This window comes from Musa acuminata, chromosome BXJ2-5 (genome assembly GCF_036884655.1).
Source record: "Musa acuminata AAA Group cultivar baxijiao chromosome BXJ2-5, Cavendish_Baxijiao_AAA, whole genome shotgun sequence".
Taxonomy (NCBI): domain Eukaryota; kingdom Viridiplantae; phylum Streptophyta; class Magnoliopsida; order Zingiberales; family Musaceae; genus Musa; species Musa acuminata.
In genome coordinates, this window is record NC_088342.1 from 10,664,000 (window position 1) to 10,681,581 (window position 17,582).

Below are 17,582 nucleotides of genomic sequence, written 5' to 3' on the forward strand. Positions count from 1 at the left end.
TAAATATAAATATAAATATGTAATTTATAATAGAGGGATGCTGAGTAATTTTCTTTGCAGATGGGGCTAGTAGGAATAAGAAGTCTGTCATCAAGTTACCTCCTCCGTGATTCCCAGTGGACGGCTTTCATTTATCCGATCACGCCTTAGATTCCGATGCCGAAGGAATATTCTCCATAAATATAGATAGAATAGTACGAGCAAAACCGGATCTGAAATCATCCATCATCCAGTTCCTTATCCGATGGTCTAATCGGACGGCTATTGTTTTTTCGCAATTCGATGACTTTCGGATATTCCTCGTAAATAAAGCGCTAATTACATGGGCAAAATCGGAAACTAAGAATCCGTCGTCAACTGGCCCTTCCCGCAGCCCGTCTATAAAAGCAACCCATGGGTCCTCACTGTTTCAGCCGTCTCCCATTTCTTCGCTTTCGAGCTTTCTAGGGTTTCATCCCCAACTATCTCTTCCTCTCGAGCTTCGAGTAGCCGTCATGCCTCGCCGAAGCTCCGGTAATGTCTTTGATTTTTAATCCCTCCTTCTTTGTAGATCTCTTGGTTTGGAGCATCCCCAGATGCTGCGTTCCTATGCTTTTTCCTCTCGTCGTATTTGAGGTTCTTGTCGATCTCTGTGCTTTAACCTCATTTGTCCAGAAAAATTCCTTGCTGTGTTTTTGACAAAGGGAATAAGATATTGTTATTTGCAAGCATGTATTCTTTCTGTGATTTGACAAAGGGAACAAAACATTGTGTATGCTAGTCAAGATAAAGGGACACTTCTGATTGAGTGGTATATTTTAAGGTTTAAATACCAGGATTCAAACATATGTCATGGCCAAGATCACATACCGATCCATGTTGTGTGTCGGTACTGATTGTTTCAGATGGTACCAATAGTGGACTGGTCTTTTCCTCTCTTTGAAGCATATTTACCTTCAATTATAAGACGGCAAAGATCGATACTAATTGGACCGGTTAATATTAGTACCTGACTGATCCTTAGCCATATAAGGCCTCAATATATGTAGGACCTATTATTAATCATGTAATGAAAAAAATATAAATACAACTTGTAGAATGCTAAATTATCAAGCATACCACACCAATCAACGCATATATTGAAATATAATTCTTAATTTTTGATCATGCATCTGAATAAGATTATAAATTTGGGTAATCAGTAGTTAACATCATATAAGCATGCCATATATCTTGTTGTCCCTTATTAGTGTTAAAAAAATCAATGTTGGCATGTTTAGTGAACTTCTTGGAGTTCTTTGTAACATTGTGTTCATAACATATTGCTGATATACATGGATATTGGCTTGATTCGTGACTTATCTGGTGTAGATCCATGCGGATTTGGCCAAGATATATGAATTTAGACTACATCTGCATAGATCTAACTTAAGGTCACATAGATTTATGTTAGATCTAGGCTAGATATGGTTCCAGTTACCTTAACCACAAAATCAAGAAATCTAGTTTTGAACTTACCTTAATTTGGATAGAAATTCTTTTCTTGCTGGAGATTTGAAGCTTGACTGGAGAGGCTAGAAATATGAAGTGAGATACTTGTTTGGAAGCCTGAAATACATTTTTGGGTTTTTTGATAGGTGGGACATAGTTTTGACCGGGTGGTAGGCTTATTGCCCAGTTCAAATTTGTTACGAGGCCAATATCTGGTGATACACCTATATGCCTGTAATTTACTGAATGGTATGACTGATTTGTATTGGTACCATTGGTTTCTGCCTGGTCTGTGGTTGGACTAGTAACACTATTTATCAGTTCCCTACCTATATCAGTATAGGCATCCCTAATGGGCATAAGTATTTGGTAGAGAGTGATCAGCTCTTGCTAGTAAAAACTAATGTTGTAAATATACTTGAAGAGTCGACTCTTATTGATGTGAAAACAAGGGCTTGCAATTGATCCAAGATTAATGTGGTAGCAAACCCATCCAAACTTAGTGTATGGTCTTCAATTCAAATGGAAGGGACCATTATCGCAACAGTAAATCTCAAAAAGAAAAAGGGATGTCACAGGAAGATATAAATAAAGTAAAACACAAAAATGGGAAAGAAGAGTAAAAACACTATGCTGGCATACTTTGGCTTTAAACATTGATTTCATTTTCAAATTTCATCATCTTTTTAAGATATTGATGATTCTTTAAGTCTCAGCTGAACTTTTGTTTCCTTAAATTAGGTTCTTGAACTGCATAGCTCTTTGAGAAGTGTTTGATCCCATCAAAGTGTTGTTAATTATTTTATCCTTGAGTAACATAATCCTATTTGTACTAACATTTCTGGATCCATTCCTTGATTTAGATACTACTTTGTTTACCATGAAATAAACTCAAACTCTTTCTCAACTTGTGAGGGTCATACATGGGCTTTGGTGTTACCCAACTAAATTGCTTCTTTGTGTTACAAAAGGAAAGAAAAGAAATTTTTTGATGCAAATACAAAAGAACTTTAGAAATAGACTTGACTCAACTCAACCTATACAAAGCTCAAAATTTGCTTCTTTTTAAGATACTCAATATTCCATCTCGAATAAGCATGTGTTCATATTACTGAAGCATCACATAATATTGCCTTTTGCAGATTTATCAACTCGTATTCGTTCTGATGGTGTTTATCTTTATCCATTTTTTACTCTTGACATTAGCAGGACCAATAACATATGATTAAGACTTTTGCATCCTTGATGATATTTGTTATGAATTTCTATCTATGGTCATATCTCTAATTTTTGGCCTTTCAGAAAATGTTCTTTATTGCACTAAATTTTCCGTAGTTATTATCCATTTTTTCTTTTTTATTTGTGTCCAGAGTGATATGGTGAAAAGAAACTATTTAGTTAACCTTAGTTACTGATGTGTGATCAATTTCCTCTCATTTAAACTTCTAGGTGAAGTCCCTTTGCTTCAAGGATATCAACTGAACATTTTGCATTTGTCTCTTGCTCAGGATGTTTGATTTTTTGTTTTTACAAGCTTCTTGGCTATGTAAATAGATGATTCATATATTTTCCGGCTTTGATTGATGATATTTAGGAAGCTTCAATTTGTTGTGTGAATGCTTAATTATATTGTTTGTATTATGTAACTCATTTGTCCATAGGCTAATTAATTATCATATAAACTCTGTAGGTCGTCCAGCCCCACGTGCTGCTCCTCGTCCTGCTCCAGTGAGGAACCCTCCTCAACCTGGTAATACTTGGTTGCTGACCCTTTCTTTTGAATGGTTGAGAGATTTTTGATAAATAACCATCAGATATATCCTACAACTTTTGATACGTTGTTATTTCTCCATATTCAACCTATGAATATTCCATCCTTGATTGACACAATATATTTGTCTAAATGTAATTTATTGCCATTTTATCATTACTGAATAATGTTTGTTTTCATACAGTAACATGGTGGTATGTGTTTGTACAACTGATGTTGGAATGAAATTATCACTTTTGATTGTCTTGTTGTGGTTGCATTTATGGGAATTATCGGTTCTTGTTTGTTTTGTTTATTGTGTTCCTTTGTGAAATTATGTTTTGTCAAGCCTTTGCATTTTAAAGTTCTCTAGATTTGTTCACTCCATTTCTTTGGGTACACTGTTATAGCACATAGCAATGAGAAGTCTGGCAAAAGGATTTTAAGAAGTTCCAAGTGTGATTACTAGTTTTTAATGAAATGGCTTCCAAAGTAGTTTAAATTCATCTATATCTTTTTGATATTGCCACTATGAAAGATAAATCTTGCCATCATGAACTGTGATATGTGGTCATTGTCACCTAGTTCAGCACTTTCCTTTAGCTGTTGCAATTCGCTAGTGTGCTACTTAGGTCATCCTGATCTTTATTTTTTCCTTTTTTCTATGATACTAGATGAAACTTATGCTTCCAATTTCTTATTCATTTATTTGCAGTACATCAGGCACCAGCTCCAGCTCCTGCTCAGGGTGGTGGATCTCTCCTAGGAGGAATTGGATCCACAATTGCTCAAGGTTATTGTCTTCTTCCCTCCCCATTTTGACATATTTATACATGCATCGAATTTTGTAATCCCAGTTGATGGATATGTCAACTCATGGTGAGCTGTGGTCCTTGATCAGGCATGGCTTTCGGCACGGGCAGTGCTGTTGCTCACAGAGCTGTCGATGCTGTTCTGGGGCCTCGCACCATACAGCATGAGACCGTGGTATCTGAAGCTCCTGCTGCTGCTGCTGCCCCAGTGAGCAATGCTATTGGCACAGATGCATGTGGCATCCACTCTAAGGCTTTCCAGGATGTATGTATTCTAATCTCTCGCCCTCACTATTGACTCATTTCAATAATTTACACTAAAGCTTCTTTCCTTAATATTTGTGAATGTAGTGCATCAACAATTATGGTACCGACATCAGCAAGTGCCAGTTCTATTTGGACATGCTAAATGAGTGCCGTCGAGGTTCTGGCGCTGGGCTGGGTGCCTGAACTATATATAATTTTCACGAAGTCCATATTTGCTCATGCTGGTCGTGTTTCTTTGATAAGTAATAATGGCACCTTGAACCTTTATCTGCTAAAGATACACTTTGCTATCCTAGATTGGCCCTCGGAAGTGAATCAAAAAAACATTTTCCATCTGCCATTTCCCTTGCTATGATTATGATGTGTAAGCATCCAACTAAACTTTATCACCTGGTGTTTTAGATTCAATGTGATGCCGGAATGACAATTTTATTGATTGCTTGTTGCCAATTTGATACATATTTAGCAATGTGAATCTTGTTCTTCGTAGTATTTATCATTTGAGATATGACACTGTATGCTAATTGATTCAAACTACTGCAACAGCCTTCATTGTCAACTATCTCAAATTTGCTGTTGAAAGATGGTTGAGCTCTTGTGAGCTTGACCCACTGAGTTTGGATTCCAGAAAGGCACAAGTAGAAGGTATGCTTGATATCACTGTCTTACATGTAATGGTTGACCATGGAGAATGTGCATCTTATAGGTCTGCAACTGTGCTCAATCTAGATGGGATACCAATCAAATATTCAAGTATTATGATCAGGTATTTAATTATCAAGTAGGGCAAATCTGACGTGTAGATCAGTGATGGATAGGTTGATGATGTTAATGAAAGAGAGTATAGTCTTTTAGGATATTTAATCAGCGAAGGGAATCTGAAGGAGTTTGTCATGAGCTAATTAACTAGCATTTCATTGCAGAAATAGGTGTGGATTGGAACTTTCAAAGAAGATGATAGATTTGCTTTGCCTCTTTGGACACAAAGATGTGTGATATTGTTTCAAGGTCATACCATCACTCTCGGTCCGTAGGTTGGCTATTTAAATAATTGCAAAGGGTAAGGGTTTGCCCTGAGTAAATCGAATACTTCGGTTTGTCCATATATAATACCGACAACTTCGATGACCCTCAAAAGATCTCAATGTTGTAGAGGTGGGAGGCTCTATATTGGGAATTGGCTCCTTGTGTTCCACACTCCTTTGATGGCGAGACACCTTCCTCACAATGGTCCAATCGAGTCGAGCCCGACACCTCGAGCCATGGCTCGTGAACAATGGTCGAAGTCAAAGAGCCCATCTTCGTACTCGAAGAAGCACCAGAACCTTCATTTTCAAAGAATGCATGTTCATGTTTGTAAAGTATCACAATCATAAGGTAAGGTTGTAGAGGATTAAAAGGAGGAATGGGATAAGACCCACGTTGATCAGCCAATTCACATCTATCTTTCGAATGGCTTCAGAGGAAGAAAGTATATCCCTAAGCTAAAGCCCCTTTGAGCGATTAAGTAGTAGCTATTTTTTCCCTTACATAATCGAAAACAAGTCACAAAAGGTTTGCAAGTCAGAGTAACTCGCAGTCATGCGACATTACTCGATTGAATGGATGTTGACCAGGTCGGAATGGATGTTGACTAGGTCGGGGGATTATAGATATTGCGATTAGTAGAGGTTCGAATATAAGATATCTGTTATAGCTCATATCTTATTGGATCATATAGATGAGATCCAATAAGAGCTAATGAGAGATTATTAGGTAAAGATCTATTGATTTAAGAGGTTCGAGTAATTGGATGAAGATCCAATACCCAATAAGACATGATCCATTAGGGTTAAGTTAATTAGGGATCTCTATAAATAGAAGGGAACTTTTTTGTTGTCATCTCCTATTCTCCTCTCTCCCTCTCCTCAACGTGCAACCCTTATTTGGGGCGTGTGGACAACAAGAAGGGGCAACCCTTTCTTGATTGTGATGTGTGTTGCGAGGAGGATTATGCAACAATTTGAGGAGCGTCATTGTAGCCCTTGTCGTGTGGATCACCATTAGAGAGGACAGTTGACCTCTTTCATCCTCTCCGATAGATATGTAGAAATTCATGAATATACGATCTCCGTAGGTAACATAGTCTTATATATATGCGTAATTATTTGGTTTCGCGGGTTTTTACGCACCAATTTTTGCACGATGATAAGAAACCTTTTTCAACGGGAAATTTGTATTTTTTGTTTTTGTTCACTGCGCATGTGATGTCATCCTAGATTTCCCAACATGTCCCATTGTTGGTAATGAGGGCTCTTGGGATTCTAAAGCGGGTGATGATGTTTTTCATATGAATTTCTCTATTTGTTTCTCGATGATCGATGCTAGTGTTTCACGCTTTACCCACTTCGTGAAATAGTTCACTCATACGATGAGGAACCTTCGTTGGCTCAAGGTTGGCGGAAAAGGTATGAGAAAATTCATCCCTCATTGGGCGAATGGCCATCTGTAATCAATCGGGCTTAGAGGGATCGTTGGTTGACATTATTTCTGAGCAAATTTTTGGTATCCGTGGCATCTTTGGGTATAGGTTATTATTCTTTGTGCAACGTCGGCCAATAGAACTCTCATCGAAGCACTTTGAAGGCTAGGGTCCGTCCACCAATATGCTCCCCACAAATACCTTCATGCACGTCAGCGAGCACCCTCTCAGTTTCTTGGGTGTAGACATATGAGGAGTGGTTAGCTAAAGGACCTGCAATATAGGCCATCATTAATTATGCAATACTACGCTTGATGATACTTAACTCTTTAGGCTTCTACGAGGTCAGTCAAAAGTGTCTCATCTCTTTTATAGTATAGGATCTTGTCCATGCAACTCGACTCTCCCTTGACCATAGATACATCATGCTTCTCAATTGTTTGAGTTGGTAGTGTCTCAACCAAACGCCAGCCTTCCTTCGAAGCTCGAGCGGATACTAGCCTGCGAGGGCGTCAGCTTAGGCATTTCTTTTGTAGGAGACATGTAATACATTGAGTTAGGAAAAACTACGAGTCAATTTCTACACCTCGATGAGGTACTTTGCCATAGTCACATCTTGAGCCTCATAGTTCCCTTTCACATGGCTCACAACTAATTGTGAGTCGCTAAACACCATTTAAGTCTTAGACTTGAAGCTTTTGGGTGAGCTAGAGCCTTGAGAGGAGTACTATCTCATTGTTGGAGATCTTGAATTCAAACCGAATGACTTGTTCGAATACTTGTTTGTTCAGGCCCTTCAGGACAAGTCCGACACCGTCTCTTTCTGAGGTGGCCGAGCCATCCATAAACAGTGTCCATGCTGAGGGGGTGTGACTATCGACTGTCGACGAGAGTTAGCTCTAAGATAAAATTGACCAATGCATAGGTCTTAATAGTAGTCCTCGACACATATCGGATGTCGAACTCATCCAGTTCTACTGACCATCTTAATAGTCATCTTGAGACATCGAACCTAGAAAGAACATGTCTGAGTGGTTGGTTGATGATCACCTATACAACATATGCTTGAAAATAGAGGTAGAGCTTCCTTGCCACAAGTATCAATACAAATGCAAGCCTCTTGATAGGGAGGTACTGTTCTTTGGGCCCCACTTAAGACACGACTAACATAGTAGATAGGTTTTTGAACTCCAGAGTCATCCTGAGACATTGGAAAGAGGCTCTGCTAGCATGGACGCTATTTGTGGATAGCTTTACCACCTAAGAAAGAGGCAGTGTCATATTCATCATGAAGGGTCCGACCAAATAGGTATACAAACAAGCCATTCGGTTTAAATTCAAGATATCCAATAATGAAGCATAATATGAATTACTCATCTCGGGGCTCTAACTCGCTAGAAGTTTCAAGTCCAAGACTTTAACAATGTTCAATGACTTGCAACTAGTCGTAAGCTAGGTGGAAGGGAGCTATGAGGCCCGAGATGTAACCATGACAATGTACCTCGTCGAGGTGTAGAAATTGGCTTGCAATTTCTCCTGACTTAATGTATTACGAGTCTTCCACAAAAAAAAAGCCCAAGCTGATGTGCTCGCTAAGCTAGCATCCGCTCAAGCTTCGAAGGAAGGCTAGCCTTTGGTTGAGATACTATCAACTCGAACTATTAAGAAGCACGATGTATTTATGATCGAGGAGAAGCTTAGCTAGATAGACGAGATCCTATACTATAAAAGAGATAGGATGCCCCTAACTGACCTCGTAATGGCCTAAAGAGTGAAGTATCATCAAGCATAATTTTGCATAATTAATAATCGCCTATAGGTTGGAGAATGGGAAAATGAATTAAAAAAAAACCCTTAACATGCATCATCTTAAATTTTGAAGTTGTGAGGAATTCATCATAAATCTATCCATCGATTTCATTTTTACGCTTAGCCATCACCTCTGATAAAAGTGAACAATTTCTACACCTTGTCGAGGTATAAAAAATGGCCCACAATTTCTCCTGACTCAATGTAGTACGGCTCTTCCGCGAAGAAAACGTCCAAGCTAATGTGCTCGCTAGGCTAGCATCCACTCGGGCTCCAAAAAAAAGGTTAGTCATTAGTCACGATATAATTGACCTAAACCATTAAGAAGCATGATATATTTATGGTCGAGGGGAGTCGAGCTGGATAGATGAGATCCTATGCTATAAAAGAGATGGGACATTCCTGATTTACCTTGTAGCAACCCAAAGAGTTATCATCAAGCATGTAATTGTATAATTAATGGTCACGTATAGGTTAAGGAATGGGAAAAGAAATAAAAAAACAACAACTCTTAACTTGAAGTTGTGAGGAATTCATCATAAAGAAATTTATCTTTATGGTAACATGACATTAAACTTATGAAAGATTCATCGCTATGGTAACATGTCAGTGTGTTGCTCTTTTCCTTTGGATGATTAAATCTCTCATTAGACTTAGGACTTGTTAGTGTGTCATTTTGTCTCGTAAAGATTCCACAACAATCAATAGTTCGTTATGTCTCCCTTTTGGTCATGTCTTGGTAGTCCTAAGATCTTTTGTTTGAACTCGAATTGCAAGCTTATTTGTGTCACCTCCATCCTCACATCATAAGGCCTTTGCCACTTTTGATCGTGTTCATTTTGTTGGTAATTGACCTTCATCTGCCCTCAAATGAGGCAATCGAAGATGAATTTTAGCTCTGGATTAGTTTGTCGTCTAGTAATTCTTGAAGTATACTAACTTTGTTGAAGAATGGTGCTTCGATATTAGGATCTTAGGACTGCCTCAAACACAAACTCTAGTGCCTATTGCTTCTCTTGTAAATTTAAAGGACAAAACATTGATATATTCTATAAGAACTCTCACCTCTACAACCTCTTGTCCCTCGTGAATGTCTTCTAGCTTCAATTTCAACTTTATAAGTTGAGTCGAGTCACTTCGTCGCAGTATTTATTATCAATTGTGCCTTTTGAGATCAAGTGTATGTCTCAGAACTCCCTTCGACTTTTACACCATATAAGAAGAGTCTTATACCATTAGGAAATTGAAGGACAACATGATTTCCCTTTTGCGTTTGTAAGGGATCAGGTCATTGACCTCCATCCACGGAAAACACTATGAAATTGATGCTATCGCACCATGTTTCTTCTTCTAAATAGACTCCATTCATGAACCACATATAGCCTAAGATGCTCTACCCCTCACTCTTCATTAGGTTGAGTAGGCTTGCTTTTCAAAGGTATCTCTTCATAATGTGTGATACATTACACAAGAAGTATTTGTTGAGAAATCAAGACTTATCTTTTGTAAACTTGATCTATTGGAGCAACTTTACTTTCTTTATATTCCATGTAGTAGAAAAAATTTTCATGCTCTATAGCATTATTGCTTTGTGATGACCATGGAAAATATATCATTCGCATACAAAATCATCGCATGAATACCAAATTTTATGAATAATCAATTCTCTCCCTTCCTGGGCCCTTGCCTGAACTTAACCATTCTCCAACTTGTAGAGTCTCAATGCTCTTACTTACATCAAGCACTGTCAAGTTAGATTAACGTTATCGAGTTATTACTCGAACTCAACTATCTTAACTTTTGTGCACACACATGTTCTTCCTAACTCATTTATTCTTGTGATGCCTCTTACGTAAAAGGTTAACCATTCATTTGAATATTATGCTCGTTCCTTTAAATGATTTCATTTTCCACATCTCTATGCTCATTTTTCCCAAATAATCGGGTGTGCCTTCATATAGCCCCGCTACGTTTGCACGTTATATACCAAATGTTGGATTTAGCAGGTGTTGTCTAAAGATGTGTGACACACTTGTGATATTCGTCTACAAAAGGTTAACATTCTAGTAATCTCATACAATCCCATAGAGACCTACAAGGAAAAGAAAAGTTAATGGGAGCCAAACACTAGATCACACAAGCAAACATTATATAAAAATGAACTTTGAATGATTGAGTAACCTATGCACATAAGTGTACATGTGACACCAGTTGTAAAACCACATTGACGAAGAGATTGCCCCTCAAAATGTCATGTGACTTGAAGGATAGGATATGATTCAAATGGAAAGACCAAACCAAAAATCATAACAGAAACATTAGGAGCTTGAACCTCAAAAGAAAGTAACCTTTTTCCTAGGATTGGGCATCATTCCTTATTCTAAGTGGAAGATTTTGATTATCGTTTTCCTTGTAACTATCTGAGACACTAAGGATGACCCATCTAGACATATAACCCATTCGTAGACATATAATTGAAGCTTCAGCCGAATTAGTAACACCAAAGGATACCAGGGTGATAAGACAATTGATGTTTTACATTACAAGATCATCAAGCAGAAATCAACTATGAAAATGGGATTCGTTGAGCGCGACTGTTGCTCTACCCAAAATGTGTGACAGTGTGGAGTGTTCATGCCGTGCACGACCCAACTTACAAGCTTAAAATGATGTCAGTTAATGTTTCCATGATCAAACACATATTCTTATCATCAATTTCTCAGTAACCAAAAGTTCTTTTTCCTAACAGTAATAGAGCTCCCTTTTTTCCTTTATCTTCTCCATGATGACATAAAAAATAAAAAAAAGAATAACATGATGTATAAGAAAGGATTATATATGAATTGACACCGAAAATGCAGAGAACTAAGTAATGGCAATCATACCTATCTACGGGTTTCAGGTTGTAACATAAATAAGAATATTCCTCCAGCAACTGAAACATTAAGGGACTCGAAACCACCAGCCATAGGAATGCTTACTAGCTTGCAGGCCTGCACAGTTTGCTTTGACAATCCATGTCCCTCACTACCTAATACCAAGCAAAGAGGCTCACCTGCCAATGACTCTGCAAGTTCATGAGACAATGAACGAGTCGTATTGGATCCATCAGCGCTACTCCCTGGATGACCTGCCAACATCTTCATCTTATTCTTAGTCTTTAAGGTCATTAGATGAGACCACGTACCAGAAACCACAGGGAGCTGAAAGGAAGCTCCACGAGATGCTCGAAGTGCCTTCTCATTTAAAGGATCACAGCAGTTAGGAAGCAGAAAGGCACCATCCTGTGTATAAGACAAGCCAATTGTTTCAAGAAAGTTGTTATTGCCCTCTCATAATATTCTCAAACTTGTGTCACCACAGAATTTTTTTTTTCTAAGTTAGTGACATATAATAATAGAAATACAATTAGCTTCAAGGAATGATAAGCCCTACCCATTTGAAAGCCATAGCTGATCTTATCAGAGTGCCAAGGTTACCAGGGTCCTGCAACACAAATGGAAAGAAATATTTAATTTGGTTGAAGCATCATGACCTGAGACAACAGAGTTATTGAAGACGATAATTTGCAGACTCCAAAGTTGAACAGATGAACACTCATTTCTAGATACCACAGAGTTGACCATACTCAGCTATAGAGCATCTCTATGAGTGTTGTTACCCAAAAGAATAAAAAGAAGGTTGCAAGCTATCACATGGAAGATTTAGAATGAATATTTTATCTATATGTCAAACAGGTAGAAGAGGGAAAAATTATATTTCTCATATCCGTGGGTCCACCCACTCTCTGAAGGATGCTTATTATTATACAACAAACCTCATACAATGAAATCTTTGCAGATGCAATCAGAAGATTGGTAAAGGAGATCTATTGTTGCATTGTTACCAGAAATTTAAGAGAAAACCTGGCATGAAGCATGTAAATGAAAATAAGTTACATCAGAGGTTCTTTCTGTACATTCAGTGAAAATGTGACTAACAAGAATGAAAAAATCAGATGTCAATCGAAAAACAGCCAAACACTGTGGTATATGATACATGAGCAAATCTAACTTCCCTTTCCATGTTAAAATGGCATACAGTTCTGGTTAGGTTCTCCAGGTGGTATAATAGAGATCATCTCCAAAACTCAAAATATGATGAGGAATTGCCAACAAACAAGGGTGTTCCAATCCTACAGCTACCCGGATACTATATCCAAAAAGACACATTGAAACTATAGTAACGTGCTGCACCTGTATAATGCACAACAGTCCCCTTTAATCTTTGCAATAGGTTGTGATTACTTCTAAAGCCCTACAAACAGTTTAGAGAATTTGAACATTGTGAAATCTTGAGATCGATTGAATTTCCTGGCGTGTTTTGTCTTCCACATACAACTTCCAAGTAGCAACTGAAACTAGGCCATATAACTGGAAAGTCTAAAAGCAAACAACTTATGACAGTTAATAGATGCAAACCAGCGCTAAATCTTTGTGAAGAACATAAAAGCGAACAAATTGTGATGGAAAGGTCAGGAAAACTGCAGCGATTGTAAACACTGCATAAACAAGATTGGAATCTCTAATTTTCAAACAGATGTAATAGTTATTCGGTAAAAGTATAGTTCATGGGTGAGTGATATAAGAGCAATCTCATGCATAGATCTTATATTAATGCTGGAGGTCAACCAACAATTGAATGTTTCATCCCATTCACTTTTACCTCCTAGGAATCTACATCAACGCTGCCAGAAACTGCATACATACAAAACCATGTAACATTTTTCATTGCACTACTGTAGTCCTGGTGATAATTCATTAGTAATGCCATTTCACTGTAACAAGCCAAGTTTACTATGAGAATTTAACAATTATAAAATCAAATCGAGCTAATTGGACATAAATAACTACCCGAAGTTTTTTTCTTTTTTTTTTATGTTCACTTTTTTCCCCGGGAAGGAATGTTCCTTGGGACATCTAAAAGATCTTTCTTTTACCATATTATTAGTAAAATTAGTCAGAAATCTGATTAAAACCTCAAAGATCTTTCTTTTCATGTTTAAAGCAGAGCTACTACATTGATCAATCAGATTGCAAGACAATCAGATCATACGTAGTTTCCCCGAGGATGATTAAAATTGATGCATAGAGAAGCAAATTTACTCAAGAGTGATAATGGATAGACTTAACTGAACTGCACTTGTGATAGCTGTTGGTGCGAGACAATTTTCTTTATAACTGCCTTAGCAGAGGGATCAATTAAGACACCAGTAATCTTGATTTCTATGTAGCAAATTTGAGAAACAAGTAATGGAACAAAAGCAGACAAACAGGATCAATTAAGACACCAATAATCTTGATTTCTGTGTAGCAAAATTGAGGAACAAGTAATGGAACACAAGCAGACCCCAGGATCAAACAGGAAAAATTGGTACCTGGATCCCGTCAAGCACCAATAGCCGGTGAGATGAAGGGAACCAACGTTGACAAATTTCATCATTCTCCTCAAGGTTTAAGAAAGTTCCAGGGAGCCTCATAAGGGCAATAGCTTCAATGGAATCAAATGACTGCATACCAGAGACTTTCTTCATCACAATAGGGCTCACATGCACGACAGGAGCAGAGATATGATGGAATCCTCCAAGAGTGTCTGCGCCATCTAGCAAAAGCAAGCAATCCACCATAGAATCATCATCCCCTTTCAATTGCTGAAACCTGCATATCTCCCTGCAAATTTTTGTGCCAAAAAATAAACATTTTTTTAGCAAAGATGTTATAGAATGCACCAATTTCATATATACAGAATGTTATGTAGTTCTAGGTTATTCCACGAACCAGAACTTCTAAGAAATCCCATAACAAAAGGGCACGCGTTAGAAAAGATGCAGCTTCTTCTGCTCTTTTCTACAACAATGCTTCTCAAAGATTCAAACTTTAACACACATTAAGATATGAACGACCGGTTTAATCACCCAGGAGACTGACAAGATGGGGGTACGGCCCACAACAAGGGCGGAGCCGCAGGACCGACGGTAGGAGGAGCTGAGCCGGAGCTTGACGCAGTGCTTGACGAATGGGTTGGACGCGCTCGTTATCCTCGCAGGCCACCGCAGGAACAGAGGAGAAGGAGACGAAGACCACGATGAGACTTGATCGCCGCCATCGATCTCAGGTACTCCTCTTCCCCCACCTCCTCGTCCGCTGCCAGCAGAGGAAGGAACAGCCGACGCGCCGGAGTGGACACGAAGCCGCGAGCCGGCCGGCATCACCATCACAGCCACCATCTTCTGTTCTTCTTCTTCTTCTTCTTCTTCTACTACGGTGAGAAAACACGATACAAGTAACGAGCAGTACAAAATTTGGGTTGGGCCATATAAGGGCCATATTTTGATGGACCTTGTTCCCATATCCACTTCTCTATCCATCATCAAGTTAATTTATTTGAATAAGCAAACAGAATGTAGATGTCATAGTAATCAGGATCAAAGTCGACATCAATCAAATCAAGTCACATATCACTTGGTCATCAGTTTAATTAGAGGGTCAACTGATTGAACTACAAGTTTAATTATTTTTTGAAATATATAGGTTATGCAAAATATATATTATATAAATATTTTTTGACATGAAAGAAGATGATAACGATGAAATAGACATGAGAGAATAACGAGTGTACTGAAAGACACCCAAATGCTCTTGGAAAATTTTCATATATCTTTGATAATATGACATTAAGGATATTTTGATCATTGCTAGGTAAAATAGTATATAAAAACATGGTACGCAATCCACGCTCTTGCTATGTAAAGATGCTAACATATGTAATTAGGTGAGCATGCGAGAAAAGAGAATAAGACGATGCTTTCATTAATAATGTACACGATTATTCTACCAGAGGCTATTGTTCTTTTTGGTTTATGTCCTGCAAAAGCAAGGGAAGCAAATGCTCCATAGCACTGACAGTGTGCAGAGGAGGAATAATATGGTCATGATTTATGGGGGTGTAGAGTGAGTTCCCTACCTCATAGGGGTAAAAACTGACTTGACATAACACCCCGGATTTGATGTAATGCACCCCCCCACGTCGGACGCCCAGTACGGCGCGCTGCCCCAGAAAGAGCATTAACGACGACGCGACACGCACCCATACCCACCGTACTTGGGCCTCCTCGGCTGACCCATCAAGGCCGGTCGAGGCAGGCAAACGCACCAGCTGGCACCCCCCATACCCTGCGGCAGCTCGGCTCCACATGCAACGCCCACGACGACGACAGACGCCACCGAAGGTACGGTCCGACTCTTGCAGGATGGCCCATCAGGTAACATCAAGCCCCCCTCATAAATACCCCCCTGGCTCCCAGCGAGGAGAGGGGGATTTCTCACTCAATACAATACTCCTCCCCACTGACTTAATCGTCGGAGGGGTCGGGCCGAGCCACCGACCCGACCTGTGTGCAGGTACCCGATCGCCGTTAGCTCAGCAAGGCCAAGTTTTCCAGGCAGGTCCTCGACATCCGCCATCTCCAGGCCTCAGGGAGGGACACGTCCGATTCGAGTCATTTGGAGCCCTGAACCAGCCGCGTCGGCCCCTAGGTCGCGGCTAAAAAGTTACTTACCGTAACACTACCTCCAAATGAGCAGCAAGCGTAGAATCATGTTTGTTTATATGATAATGATGGCGGCAACAGTTTCAGGAGGCTCACTTAGCAACATTATTGGAAGCATCAACAGATTCCTACTTGCAGAAAGTGGTGAAGGTGAAAAGAAAGCTATTATTGTAGATCAAGAGATGGTCAAACATTTAGAACTCAGACCAGAAGATAAGCATATAAATGGGGATCCAAAAATCCAATTCACAACCAGCCGTTAATCCAACGCAAGCAAGAACTGCATTCAAGAAACTTACAGGGTTTATAACATCGATCCAATCTTTAGACAGCGACTCCACAAATTCTCCTCCTATGAGATTCCGGACCTTCGGCTGCAAATTCCTCATCAAGTCAATCCTTGAATTCAGAAAAGACGAGATGTGTCGCCGATAGAATCAAAGGCATTGATTAGAACAAGGATCGAATTACCCGATGAATGGCGTGGACCGGAGATGCTTCGGAGGCAGTGGAGCAACGGACCCCGAGGACGGGGGCAGGAGACCGCCGTGGCGCAGAGGTAGGAGAGGACATAATGCGTCAGATAGAAGGGCGGGGAGGAGAGGGATCGGTGATCAATGGAGCATGGAATTAGGGTTTCGGGGAGAGGGGAAGAGAAGAGGATCGGGGGGTTATTACCACCCGCGAAGAGGAGCGCAACATACTCGACGAGAGCCGACGACGAAGAGTGCCGAGTGGAGGCGCCATTTATCTACATAAAGCGTCAGCTACCTGTTTAAGCGTACGCGACAACCTACCCGACGAGTATAGTAATTCTGATAACACTCGGTTGACGTTAGATGACGCCTCACACAACAGAACCTGGTCAAAGCAGATCGGAACACCGATCGAGGCGTATTAACATCCTGTCAAAGCTCAATTCTTCACGTCATGACAACACAAAGTCAGACGCTACCAGCCTGCCCCCTGCAAGCTTCCCTATAAATACCCTCTCGTTCATCAGAAAGAGGGAGGGAGAGACAGACACACAAAAACACTTCTTCATCTGAAACCCCCTACACATCTGCTAACTTGATCGTTGGAGGGGTCGGGCCGAGCGCCTCGGCCCGACCTTTGTGCAGCTGCGAAGCCGAAGGTCCCCTCCGGACGCGCAGGCGAGGAGTTCCTGCCCGGAGGAGACGGCTACACCGTCCCGATTGGACATCGCACCCGACTGCCTCGGCGGGCTCGAGGAACGCCCCAAGGAGATCCCCGTCGTCCGGACCCGAACCGAGCCACGTCGGCCCCGAGGCCACGGCTCAAAGTTGTTTCCCACAACAAATTGGCGTTAGAAGGAGGGCCCGGAATGTCGGGTGACCACCCGAGCGGCTCAGATGAGCCCACGGTTGAGAGGTCACACCCGACCGAAGCCTCGGGGGAACCTCC

At 40.1% G+C, this 17,582-nt stretch overlaps 2 protein-coding genes across 4 annotated transcripts; one reads left to right on the plus strand and one right to left on the minus strand.

Moving 5' to 3' along the window:
- The first annotated feature begins 381 nt into the window (after positions 1-381).
- On the plus strand, positions 382-4,735 carry LOC103984994 (uncharacterized protein C6C3.02c). Its single transcript, XM_009402596.3, has 5 exons — positions 382-513; positions 3,161-3,220; positions 3,936-4,013; positions 4,122-4,297; positions 4,384-4,735. Exons 1-5 carry the CDS (start codon positions 495-497, stop codon positions 4,480-4,482), a joined length of 432 nt encoding a protein of 143 aa, XP_009400871.2. The 5' UTR covers positions 382-494; the 3' UTR covers positions 4,483-4,735.
- LOC135583642 (uncharacterized) lies at positions 652-16,858 on the minus strand. 3 transcript variants are annotated; one of them, XM_065108842.1, is made up of 7 exons: positions 16,629-16,857; positions 16,457-16,531; positions 14,536-14,866; positions 13,986-14,277; positions 12,005-12,055; positions 11,455-11,853; positions 652-666 (listed from the first exon to the last, which is right to left on the minus strand). In XM_065108842.1, exons 3-6 carry the CDS (start codon positions 14,832-14,834, stop codon positions 11,455-11,457), a joined length of 1,041 nt encoding a protein of 346 aa, XP_064964914.1. In that variant the 5' UTR covers positions 14,835-14,866; positions 16,457-16,531; positions 16,629-16,857; the 3' UTR covers positions 652-666. The 3 variants fall into 3 exon arrangements, with proteins under 3 accessions (XP_064964914.1, XP_064964915.1, XP_064964913.1); XM_065108843.1 differs by lacking the exon at positions 652-666 and having other exon boundaries at positions 11,385-11,853; positions 14,536-14,863; positions 16,629-16,858; XM_065108841.1 differs by lacking the exon at positions 652-666 and having other exon boundaries at positions 11,385-11,853.
- Between the last annotated feature and the right edge of the window lie 724 nt (positions 16,859-17,582).